This window comes from Sciurus carolinensis, chromosome 11 (assembly GCF_902686445.1).
Source record: "Sciurus carolinensis chromosome 11, mSciCar1.2, whole genome shotgun sequence".
Classification (NCBI taxonomy): Eukaryota; Metazoa; Chordata; class Mammalia; order Rodentia; family Sciuridae; genus Sciurus; species Sciurus carolinensis.
This window is the reverse complement of record NC_062223.1, coordinates 8204013-8216872: the sequence shown is the minus strand read 5'-3', so window position 1 is coordinate 8216872 and position 12860 is coordinate 8204013. Positions and strand designations below refer to the sequence as shown.

The following is a 12860-nucleotide window of genomic DNA, read 5'->3' as shown; positions in this document are numbered from 1 at the left end:
GAACGCTCCTGGGCCGGCTCTGGTCCAGGTGAAGGCTGGCCAGCCCCCAGGCTTCTGCTCACCCTCCTGCCCCAGAAGGAAAATGTGGCTTAACCGAAAGAGGAGGACAAAGGAGGTTTCCTTCCTGGGAAGCTGCTCTGGAGAGGGGCCCTCCTCCAGCGGTTGGCTGCCAGGAAGGTCAGTTGCAGGATTCCCGGTTCTGGTCTCCCAGGTGCTTCCCGTCATGGTCGGAGTTCTGGGGCAGCAAACACATCATAGAGGAGAAACTAGGTCCCTTGCAGGTGGCTTCTGAGTCACCAACTTTCGTGCATAAAATGCTGCTTCCCTTTCATGCAACTATAAGCTTCCAAGCTGGGCGCAGGGGGTGAGAGGGCAGTGCCAGGGCCCTCTGAGTGCCCTTTCTCTCAGAGGCCAACACTGGCAGGTCTCACCAGGCGCAGCTAACTGCCCCCCGCCCCGCCCTGCCCTCTGGGGCATATTTGAGTCAGGTCGCTGTTAAAATCGTGACTCCCAACGCTGGAGGACACCTTGGATTTGCCTGCTGCCCCTGGGCTGCTGGCCTTCTACACGCTTCTTGCAGATAAAGAGGGGTCCGCCCCGTCCCAGGGCGGCGGGGCTGAGGCCTCCCACAGGCGGCAGGGCCGCCGCGCCTCTCCCACGGCCTGGGCTGGGTGAGTGCCCGTCGCCCTGCTTGTCTGCACACGACCTTTGCCCACGTTCCCCTGCCCCGCTGGCTGCACGGAAAGCGGGTAAAAAGCGGCGTTTCCTTTTGTCACTCAAGGGAACTCTTACAGCGACTGCAGAACGGCCCTCCCGCAGAGCCGGGCCCTTGGTCGGGTCCTGGAGCAGGCCGAGGAGCCCCGGTTCTTACCCGATGGTGGCCCACAGGCCAGCTCCTCTGGCTGCCTGTCGCCACGTGCCCTCCCGCACCCACACCACCCACGTGCCCCGCAGGCCCTGGGTGAGGGCCCTCTGCATCAGACTGAAGTCCTACCGTCCCAGAACTGCGACCACCCTATCGCCAGGGCGGTCTTCCCCAGGTCCCATCCAGGACCTGCATCCTCTCCAAACTCCAGAGCCTGCCCTCTCCATTTGCTGGTCCCATGACAGCTCCGGGTTCCCTGGCCACAGAGCCCCCCCAGGCCTCCTGCATCTGCCTTTGCCAGTGGCCCACTCTGCTCACAGACTCATCTTTCCTTCCCTACCCTGAGTGCTTGCACAGTGCCGTTCAAACCCTCTCCTGCCAACCTGAACTCTACCTCCACCCCACCATCTCCTGGGACCATCTCCAGGCCTGAGAGGCTCACATCTGTGCAGAGGAGTTCCCTGCCCTCCTGCCCGCCACCCACTAAGGCAACTTGACCCGGGCTGGTACTGCAGTGTGATGAGTAGATATTTCTTCGATGAATCATGCTGAGTTTCTACAGTCAGCTTGCTTTCCCAGTCCTCGATTTCACATCTCTCATTGCCCAAATCCCACATCTGACTCTCAGTGGCCTTGCTGCTTCCAGAGTGGCCGGAACACTTGTGGATGCTGGCGCTAGCCGGTTCCTCCATCACACCCAAATGCCCTTCCTCTTGGAAGGTGGACGAACTCCCCACCCCCCACCTCCCACTCATGACTCCTCACTGCCTTCTCAGGGACTCGCCACCCCATGGAAGCATCCGTCCTCAGCGTTAGACTTGCTTTCCCTCTAAATAGTTAACCACCTTCTCTCTCCGATGTCATCCCCTCTCCTCCATGGTCCCCAGCCAGCCTTACTTCTCAAGTATTGCCCTAGCCATGCCCTCCAGGGTCCCCAAAGTCCAGTTGCCTTGGCACAACATTCCTTGTTGCCCTCAGTGCCTGTGGAGGCACCAACTGGCCTCATCCACTTCTGTGGCTTTAATTCAAATCCTGCCTCCCCAACCCCAAATACCTAACAGGTGCTTCAACACATACCGTAGAAATGTGACTAACTCCTGTCCCCTGCTGGGGGTGGGGTACTCTCCTGTTATAACAGCTGAGGCAGGAGGGTCAGAAGTTCTAGGCCAGCTGGACAATTAGCCAGACCGTCAAAAAAGTGACTCAGTGGTAGAGCAGCCCTGGGTTCCACCCTGAGTATCACAACAGAACCAAGAAGGCCAGCTCAGGGTCTCGGACGGGGACCAGCCTCTGGGGTACCTAAGCAGAGCGTGAAGCACTACTTCTCTTCAGCAGAACACTGGACCAGGTGGGGACTCCCAAAAGGATGGTCGCATTCTAGGGCAGCTTAGCAGAACTCAGATCCGGTGAGGCACAGGATCTGGTAACAGCACTGTTCCCCAACATGCCCAGAGCCATCTCTACCAGCCTGCAGGGTCTTCTGTCCAGCTGTTCACTTGGGAGCTTACGGCCCTGGGAGGAGGAGTGGTAGGGGTGAGGAGGGCGCATTGGCAGCACATCCCTTCCGGCTCACCTGCCGACACTACTGCTCTTTCTGAAGAATGCAGACCCACCTGTGCTCTGGCTCCACCAGTCCCAGCAGTGGCACTCAAGTGCTCTGGGGCCGGAGGGTGCAGAAGGCAGCCTCGTGCCCTTCCCTTGCAGGCTAGGGTCACGTGCACTGTCATCCTGGGACTACACAAGTACCCAGGGGTGGCAGCTTCTTGGCAGTTTTTTTTTTGGTGGCAGAGCCCTTGACAGGGTGAATGTTGGTGACAGAAATCTAGTATTTGAGAAAGAGATCACACGGGAGTTCTGAGCAGCGTGCTACGAGCTAGCTGCCTCTAGCTACTGGAAAGACCTGAGCCATCAAGACATGAGCACTTAACAGGCAGGACAGGTCAGTCTTTTTCAGGAAGGGGAACCCAGGCTCGGGTAAATATTCCATCAGTTAGCAAATGAGTGCTGCACTTGCCTGGTCTGTACCCCTCCCCTGCCACCAGGGGCGAAGGGTGTTCCTTCTAAGCCTTAACTGGTGCTAGGACCAGGCGCACTTGCCTTCTGACCCAGAATGGAGCTAGGTGCCAGGACAGAGGTCTGCAGCCAGGCAACTTGCTCCAGGCTACGCAAGGTGTTGCCAAGCTGGCCAGGTCCAGGGTTCCCGATTCCTGTGCCAGTCCTATTTCAAGGAGGTCTTTGCCAGAGTGAACAGGAGAAAAAGGACCCAGTCCAGTTTGGGATCTGCTATCTATTGGAGGGAAAACCCAAGCAATGAGCTAGGAGTAACTGGGCCACAAAAGCCCTCAAATGTCATTTTGCTCGATTTGGAAGGCAGACTTGCCGCGTCCCCAGGCTAGGCATCACAGCTGGACCCAGCCTCCCTGTGGGGACTGGCTGCTCACTCTTCTCCCTACAGCGAGTGGCACAGGCAAGGGTGCACTCCTGGTCCATGGCTTCACGAGAACACTGCGTGGAGGTGACCACTTGACGTCTTCTTCTCATATACAGTGAACACCGGCCACATTGTTTTAATTTCCGAATTTATTAAAATGATTAACCTCAATACTGCAAGTGCATGTACAAAATATTTGTAAAAAATGTTTTTAATGAAACGTTAAAGAACTTACCTCAAATGCTGAAAAAGTCCTTTTTCATTCTTTCAATACAAGGAATACATTGTATCTCAAAAGTATTACAACTCAGCAAAACAATTTAAAACAGTAATTTGAAAAATGATTGAAAATTGAATACTTTACATATATTTCTATGATCATTTCCTAATTCTTACAATGCCAAAAACTTTTACCAATCATTGCATAAGCTCAAGCTGTAAGTTTTATTGAATGTAACCTCTTCCAAACTGGTCAAGAGTGTGTGGCTTTCGTCTCCCACACGGTGACGTTCTACAGTAGACTGAGAACAGTCCCGAGGCCCCTACCTTTAAAAACGGAAATCAGGGCACCCTAGAAGGCATCCCAGCGGCCGCTGAGTGCTTGTGCATACCAACTCCTGAGAAGCAGCGACTCATCACCAAATGTCACTGCTCTGAGACCCACGGGGAGGTCAGCTCAGAAGATGAGGCCATAATAAAATTAAAACAAACATCATAAATAAGTTACTAAAATTAAGTTTCAAAGTGGAGAAAAATGGGAAATGTGTTATTTCATTACTTTTTCCTTAAGACTGAAATTCCTGAAATGGCTATTGTTGGTATTAAAACAAAACAAAACAAACAAACAAAAAAAACCCATTGAGGTTTAGTCTCTGAACCTCTTCAAAATACCCCAAGTGAACGTGGGAACAAGAGGCGACCCGCTGCCCGCCCACTCCAGAGAGCCCATCTTCATCCTCCCGTGCCTGGTCAGGCCGCACACTTCTGTGCAAGGACCGCGTGAGGACTGGACGGTGCCCAGGGACAGGAGTGCCAGGCTGTGTGGGCTGCTCTGCCTGGAGAGCTGCAGCAAGAGGAGCGTGTGTGCGGGGCCACACCTGCTTCTAAATCAATACCTGAGGATCTGCCTGCACGAGGAGCCAGGTCGGGACTGCACAGGACCAGGGGCTCCCGGGGTTGTAGGAGCAAGGCCTCTCAGACTCCCACACTCTCTGCCTGCAACCTATGGGCACTAGTTTTGAGGAGCTTCATTTAAACAATGTCCCCCAAACTTGACAAGTGGTGGGTATCACACGGAAATAACAGTGAAGCTTGAGGTTTTCTCCATTGGACTTCGTGTTACCTGCAGATCCCTTTGGAGTATTTTAAGACATGGGCTACTTCTCTACAGACACTATAAGAATCCCCTAAGTTGATTTTACTCGTCTGAAAGCACATGTACACATTTCCCAGGAAACAGAGACTCACTGGCGTTAAAACACCTGCTACAGACTTATATTCCCAAATTCTTTGACTTCTAAAATAATCCAGAGAAATGAAGAGAGCCTGGTATTGAACATAAAGTAATAATCAAAAATTTGCTCATTAAGTTACTTAAAATTAATTTCTTTTCAAAGTGCTTCAAAAACAAATTAAATCTGACTCCTTTTTGATTAACTGATAATATAATCAAAAAAATCTTTGATATTTTAATAATAAACTAACATAAGCTGAGAACTCCCACTGAGGCAGTGCTTAAAACTATATATTTATAATTTCCTATTTTATTGGCATGAATATTTCTAAACTTAAAAACCTTCCTGGTAAGTTCTTTTAATTTCTTATGACAAAAATTTCTCACAACACACAAATATTTACAACATATACATTGTTTCAGCTCTTTACATTGAATTCCAAGACAAAACATTTTATAGGTTACCACAGAACAAAAGCTGTGACTCATGTTTTTATTCATAAACTATTATAAGTTAAAGTGAATAGATTTTCTAATACTCCTTGTAGCATTTTACAAGTGCAACAGAAACTTGAAGAACAGATTAAGACAGCTGCAGTTCATAGATAACGCTGCTTGTTGCCGTCGCGTGTTCACAGCAGGGTTTTGAAAAAGTAAGCACCAATCATTCTCGCAAAGAACCATTTTATCTAAAAGGATTGAAAAGTGTTAAATACAAGGTCTTTAATGTACATGACAAGCAATAAATACGCTGCTCTGAAACTCATCCTGCCCGCTGCTGACCCCAGACATACAGTGTGCTCAGCAGCGGGCCACCTCACGTGGGAGGGTATATTTTTGTTTTGTAAAGAAATCACTCTGACTCCGACCGATGGTTTGCTATGTCAACAGAGGCCAACACAGTACACCTGGGCCCGCAAACAGTGTGAAACTGACAAAACTCCGGGGGGGAAACATCTAGCAAATTATAATCAAAAAGCCAAAGATCATTGCTGGTGATATTAGCATATACTTGAAACCTTAATATGCTGCTACTATGATTTGTTTTAGATTATTGTTTAGTCATATATTAAAGAGCCAGCTGATGCTCTTAAAAGTTTAAAAAAAATTGTGGAGCCACATTATTGTCTCAACGTCCCATGTGGAAAGCTGCTCTCACTGTACAATTTTGCTGGAGCCTGTATTTTACAATAGGGCGTCACCTCTAATCAGATTGCACATAAGAAGGCTATTTAAAAAGTACGATAAAAATTTGCACAAATCAGACTTAGGAAGAGTCAGTACGCTGTACACTTTCTACAATAGTATGCTGACAAGTGAAGAGACGATAGAAGTGCTGCCACTAAAATGGTTCAGTTGAGGAATAATCGACTGGAATTTTTATTTCTTTAAAGTAGCTATCCCAGGTCCAGTCAGACCAAGAAGTTATGCATTAAGCCTTAAAGACTGATCTTCTCTTCTCCTTGAAGAAATGTCAATATCTATGGAGTCTTTCCCGACGATCAGCCTCAACCGCTTAGCTGGAGGAAGAGGAATGAAGTCGTCCTCGAAGTCATCCTCGTAGTCCTCCTCCTCCTCGTCCCCCTCCGAGGAGGAGGAGTCGTCCGTAGCTTTCCTCCTCATACTGACCGTAGCCATCCACTTCCATCTGGGACTCCAGGAGAGAGAGGGGGTCGCTACAGCAGACCCCATTTCATGCAGCCCCTCTGCATAGGGCCCCCTACTTTCCTCTATCCCGTTTTAGCTGGATTTTTAATTTCGTAGAACTACTGCCTGATCCTGAGTTAAATCCATTATTGAGCTTTGCTACATAGAGATTGTTATCATTTTCATGGTCTTTACTTAACTTGATGCTTATTTTGGAAGAATTCACCCCGTCATTCTCCTGGTCGTTCGTCTTACTGCTGCTATCGTGGCGCCTACGGAGAGTCAATTTGGGAATCCCAGAGTTATTTTCCAGGATCAGCTGGGCGTCATACCTTGTGATTCGCCGCTTCTTTTTGCTTTTAGCAGTTCTAAAGCCGTCCTTCGCCCTGAAGCTGTCTGACGTGACGATCGAGCACCCGATGGGCGAGGGAGTGCAGTCTGTGTAGCTCACGGGCGCCCCTGCCACACCGCTGGGCTCGCCCTGGTCAGAGTGGGGTGCCATCAATCTGGCACCGCACTGTCCTGTCCAGGGCAGTCCTGCACCGGGGTGGACTCCACTATGTTGGCCAACTGCTTCACAAGTTTTCCTTGTCGTGATTTCTTCCTGGACAAGCTGGGGTCACTCTTGTGACCTGTGCTTCCCCCTTCTGTGCAGTCTCGCTAGCCAGTTCTTCCTGCCTGTCGGGGGCCGGCTGCTCACCACTGTCCAGGCAAGGCTCCACTGCGCCATTACAGTCCTCCAGCGTATTTGGTTCTAGCTTGATGTCTGAGGCCTCCGGAGGGTTCGCCCTGGTCCTCACTGAGCGCCTGGTTGTGTAGGTGCAGGGCGAGCTGTCACCCTGCGAGTGAGCACCTCTCCCAGGATTCCGCCTGTGTTCTCTGGCCGCATGTCTGGTCAAGCACCCACTGGCCACTGCAGCTTGGACTGGTCCCTCGGGCTCCTGGTCTTTTCTAATGGGCAAATTCTTATACAGGACCACTTTAGGCTCTTTAAGCACTAAGTTTCCCATTCGAGCTTTCTTGAACTACTCTTCTGCTCCAGCCGCTTGCAGTGATTCCTCAGCTTTATCTTTGAGAGTAAAGGCTTTGCAGGCTTTTTCAGTTTCTTTGGTACCCTGGAATTGTCCATGTGAGTTAGCTTAGATGAGGTAGAGTTGGAGGAGGCGGGAGTTCTGGACATGGACTGCCTGGTTAACGTTCTGCTCTTGCCGTTCTTTTTTACACCAACGGAAGATTTTCGGTTAGAAGCTGTAAGGTTTAAAAAAAAAAAAAAAAAAAAAGGATGAAAACCAACTGGGTAACACAGTAGTACTCAACCAAACACTGCCCCAAACCAGACCACGAGCTACACAGTATTTCCATTACACACATGTGGAAACGCCCCAGCAGATCTGCCAGCGCAGGAGCCAGCACTCCCTACGCTGCCTTCCTGTTCTCTTCCAAACTGACGGAGCATCTGCTCATGTTGGAGGCAGGTGATTCTACGGCTGAAGAGCTCTCAGCACAGAGGGACTCGGACTTCACTCTGAGCTTCTCCTTCATCTGCCCAAATGCTGATCCAAACTAGGTGTTTCTTCTCCCAATTTAGTATTTTCTTTTCTTTCTTTTTTTGCGGTACTGGGGTGATGAGCTATAACCCCAGTCTTTTTATTTTTCCTTTTGAGACAGGGTCATGCTGAGGCTGGCCTTGAACTTGAGATTCTCCTGCCTCAGCCTCCTGAGTCATTGGGATTAAGATGTGTGCTACCACGCCCAACAGTGATTTATTATTTTCTCTCATAAAAGATGTGAAGTTAAGTAAGAATTACAGTTTTCTTTCACAAGTCTTCTTGAGATAATTTAGAATATTCTTCTAAAATCCATTACTCATTTACCCAAAGTAAGTATATTACTTGGCCAGTAATACAGAAGAGAATTGTATTACTGTTGGGCTCTAAGAGAAAAATTCTAACAGATCGTTTCAAGCACGAAAAGTAGATCCTAAGTACCATATATTGTCATTCTCAATAGATGTTTACCAAAAAAAAACCTACACATCAACAGTTGCTAGCTTGCTTCAGCTCAGTGAGGACTGAGAGAGAAGAGGGGGCAGCCTCATCCCTTCACACCTGCTTGGTGCCCACAGCCAATGGCAAGAAGCCAGCAGCAGCTGCCAGAAGATGTATTCTCAAGAAAAGTGAGAGTCCCGCTTCCACCCCAAGACAGGGATACAGGAAGGCTGTCCTTGAGGTGGTGCCACCGAGGACCGAGTGACTACAGGTGGGCTTTCAGAGGCTCGCCCTGCCACTGCCTCCTCTGCTGTCGTCCGGACTACTCACAGGGCTTTACACCAGCCAATGTTTCAGTTACTGTGCTCTCTCATCCCCCAGTCAAAAAACCTCCCCCTCATCAACCCTGAAGATCATTCAGTGGGGAAGCTGCGACCAACCTCCACATCACCAGGGATGAAACCCTTACTGTGGGCGAGCTCAGCATGGAGGCCAAGCAAGGACCAGGCTCCTTTCCAAGTGCCTAGTGCCTGGGCAGCTGCTGTTCCTTCTGCACAGCTAAGCAAGAAAAGTCATAACTAGTTTTTATTGAGAGAGGAGCAAAAATGCCTAATAAGCACTCCAAAAATTATCAAGTCACAAGAGAAGGCTCTGTACTCAGAGAATGGCTCATAAATGGCTTCAGGCTACCCAGACTAGCAGAATTCACAGCGGTGAGATCCACTGCCTGGACCAAGAATAGCTTATCTGTGGGCTGCTACCAAGGAGGCAGTTTATTTTTAGAATAGTAGGAGTAGTGAGGGTTAGATACTACTCAATTTGAGGATGCATGCTTCTAAATACAGGATATTTATGGAATTCTTTAGCACAGGATGGACTGAGCAGATATGATGCCCACATAGCACGGCAGTGTCCTGGCTGTTCCCAGAAAGGACTGTACCTGCCTGCCTGCCTTGGATGTGGCCACGGGGATGCCTTGACTGTCTCACACCCCGTCAAGACCTGCAGTCACACCTGGTGGTTCTCAGCCTTTGGCTCTCCTTTTCCATGCCACCCCAGGCACCTGCTGCACTCTATTCCATGGTCACACGCACCACGTTCTCACCGGCACCCTGCGCACTCTGGGTCTCGCTTCTCCAAGACAGCCTTTGCTGACCAGTGTCCTGGTCACAAAAAGCAGCGAGTACTTCTCAGACCTTTCTTTCTTCACCCGAGTGTGACACCAACTGCTGTCAAGAAGTCATCTTCTTTCTAGCCACCAAAGAGTGCTCTCCTGGTTCCTTCTGTCCCTGGCACTTCTCCATCTGCCCAACCCCCTTATTCTTCAGGTCTCTCCAGGTGACCAGAACCCACCTGCCGGTGGCTGTTAGCTCTTATATGCCAACAGTCCCCTAATACCTTCTCTAGCCCAGCTCTCTCCTAATGACAGACTGCCAACAACCAAGTGCCAACAGAGTCTTCTCATATGTCTCCCTGTGCCTGCATCAAGCTCAACACCAAACCTGGCCATCACATCACACAACACAGCCCTTGCCCAGCTGCTCCATGCCAGATGCTGGAGCCATCCTGGACTCTTCCTTCCCTCCCTCATCCAACCAGCTGGCTTTACTGTGCAGTCTGCCCTGCGATGTCATGGCCCCTGCTGCTGGAATCTACATGCTCCCCGTTTCTCCTGTTGCTTTCCCAACAGCCCCTTCTCCTCTATGTAGCTAGATGGCTTTCCCATTATCTCAGGTCACTTTTAGGGTTAAGCCAATGTCCTGAGAATTAAGTCCAAAATGCTATAAACTCTGTTCACGGACCTTCTTCTCACCTGCTGAAGCCATGATGAACAAGTCCTCCACCTGTACATGCACATGGATGATAGTCCCCTGCTTTGAACAGGCTCCACTGGGCCAACGTCCTCACTGAGCCTCAGCTTGGGCAGTGCCTCCGGCAGGGAGCTTCTGTGGACTTCCTCTTAGAGCCTGTGGTGCCCTTGTGTTGTCCACAGCACCCAAGACTTTGCTTACTCAGCACTTAGTCTAATCCACTGGATGAATCCCACCTTAGGTGACTTTGAGTCTGGGCTCTTCCCAGTCCATCCTTCCTTCCAAGAAGTTCAGTGCTGGCGGCAGTGCCAGCGGCTGACAAATCACCTCGTTTGTGTTCTAGGCTGAGCACAAAATACTGAAGATGGAACACAGGACTTCAAGATTTCACTTGCACATTTGTGTACTTATCAGTGTGTTCTTATCACAAGCCCAGTCAAAAGGTAAGCTCGTCAAGTCAAAGGCATAGAGACACATGTAGATCAGGCAAGAGGAATGTAAGAGATGTGACTAAGATGCAAGTCCGGAGAGTCACGAGTCCTTCACTGTCAGAAAGTGCTACCATGTCCTTGAGGGGTTGGGAATTTCAGGTATAGTAAGGCTAGAGGAGGACTGCCACAATGACACACTAAGATAGTCTTTTTAAAAGAATGTCAACAGAGTAAGGATTCTGACATCAGTATAAGTGAGGCGTACTTACGGTCACCCTTGCTTCTCAACTGACTTACTCTGTGGGTTATCCTTCTCTAGTGGCCTGGAAATCCAACGAATGCATAAGCCTGGACAGCAGTTCTAGGTGGAGGTACATACTCTTTTCAGCAATTACTATTGTGCTAGGTGTCATGCAAACAGGTCCCCTTGGGACCTGAAGTGTGTGACATCACACCTGTGAAAATCAAGTTCTCAGGGATGAGTAGCTTAAGGTCAGTTCATTTTCCAAATGGCAGGGGTGGGAGCTGAACCTAGCTGGGTGAGGTGGTATGGTCTGTAATCCCAGCAACTCTGAGGCTGAAGCAGGAGGATCCCAAGTTCAAGGCTAGCACTGATAACTCAGAAAGACCTTGTCTCAAAACAAAACAATAAGGGCTGTGGGTATAGCTCGGTGCTCAGTGGTAGTGCACCCCCGGGTTCAATCCTCAGTACCAAAAAAAAAAAAAAAAAAAAGGATGCTGAATTCTTGATCACTTCTGCTGCTGCCTGTAAGGTCTACTGCAGAATTATGATGTGTCAGCCCCAACTCATGGGCAAAGGACATGGCTATCATAGTAATTTGAAGATGCCATCAAATTATAAGGCAGTGTGGCATTCCTGCAGCCAGATGAGATGGAAGAGCTGCAGAAGGACACCTGAGCTTTCCTGAGCACTCAGGCTGCTCTGGAAACACACCATTGGCAACATAAGATGCTACCAGACACACACTCAGTTCAGCATCTGCAGAGCCTGAGAACCCAGGAAACCCCACAGAACTTAAAGGCTCAGTCTCCATGAGTTTTGCTAAGCACAAGCTGCTCTCACCAACCTGCCGGCCTTGGCTACCTGCAACAGTGTGCTGGAAAGGATGCAGAAGCAGCCCACAGGCTTGGTGCCGGGAGCAGGCAGCCCAATCTCCATGTCTGCGACAGCTGCTCCTTAGTTAAGATAAACTGATCCCATGGCCACGTCTTCTGGGTTCTGTGCTGACTGGTGACACTGGCAGTGGCTGTGTCCACACCTTCAGGCATGCTCTTGAGAGCCTTCACATCCTGGATCACAGCACTAATGATAGGAAGGCTCCCCAGCCCACAAGGCACAGAGGCCTGAAAAACCAGAATACTCTAAAAACAACTCTGTCATTCAGACTTGTAGACTGTGGAAATGGATTTCTTCTTGTTTCACTCCTGGATGCTAAAGTGAAAAGTCAAGCTGGAGCTCTGAAGATACCTTCCAAAAAAGGAACCTGCGTGGAAGGGAATAGTAATCCTTCTTCTGAATAGGCAGAAGTGTTTCTTGTACATGCTGTTCAAAGAAAAGAGTTCCTCTATCAGCTGCTAAATCCTACACGAAGTGCAAGATAAAGATGGGCAGCCAGGCAGAGGAAAAGCAGTCCACACCTATGCACACTATGCACCCAGCTCCCCTGGGAAAAGAGCTCTGGCTCTTCTCCAGTCAGTTTCAAATTCTTTCTTTTTAAAGGGTCTGGTTGAGAAATAAACACCAAAAGAATACAGCCTAAAGGAAGACATGTAAGAACTAGAGAAATCCTTCTGTGCACGCAATTCAATGTACAATGGCCTCAGAGTGGCTCAAGTCTGGGCTCCTCCAAGCCCTGGGCCATGTCTGGTCACTCTACGTGCCCTCAAGTCAGTCACGCCAGCCTCAGGTTATTCCAAGGTCACGCTGCAGAAAGGCAACTTGGACAAAGCAAGCACCCCAGAATAAGCAGCCACTACTGAGGTCAGCTCAAAGGCACTGTTTGTTCCCTCTCAACTTGAGAAAATGGCATGGAGATCTAGTCTGCTCTGCATAGTTTTGTGCACCTGTCTTGGAGCTAAGGCATAAGCTCCTGAGGGAGGGGCCTGGGTCTCAAACCTCCTCGTCTCTCTCAAGAACTAGCAGTCTTTTAGTAAGTGTTTGGTTTAGTAAGAAGTATTTCCTAGATGGTTGTATATCAACACACTCAACACCT

At 49.4% G+C, this 12860-nt stretch overlaps 1 protein-coding gene across 1 annotated transcript in view; it reads right to left on the bottom strand.

Annotated features, from left to right (window-relative positions):
- Window positions 1–5245: 5245 nt before the first annotated feature.
- The window catches only part of Kmt5b (lysine methyltransferase 5B), a 54278-nt gene continuing 46663 nt past the window's right edge, over window positions 5246–12860 (bottom strand). The window contains 5 exon segments of the mRNA XM_047516324.1: window positions 5246–6357; window positions 6359–6900; window positions 6903–7028; window positions 7031–7408; window positions 7411–7644. Of these exon segments, the coding sequence (XP_047372280.1) occupies window positions 6175–6357; window positions 6359–6900; window positions 6903–7028; window positions 7031–7408; window positions 7411–7644 (1463 nt within the window). The 3' untranslated portion in view covers window positions 5246–6174.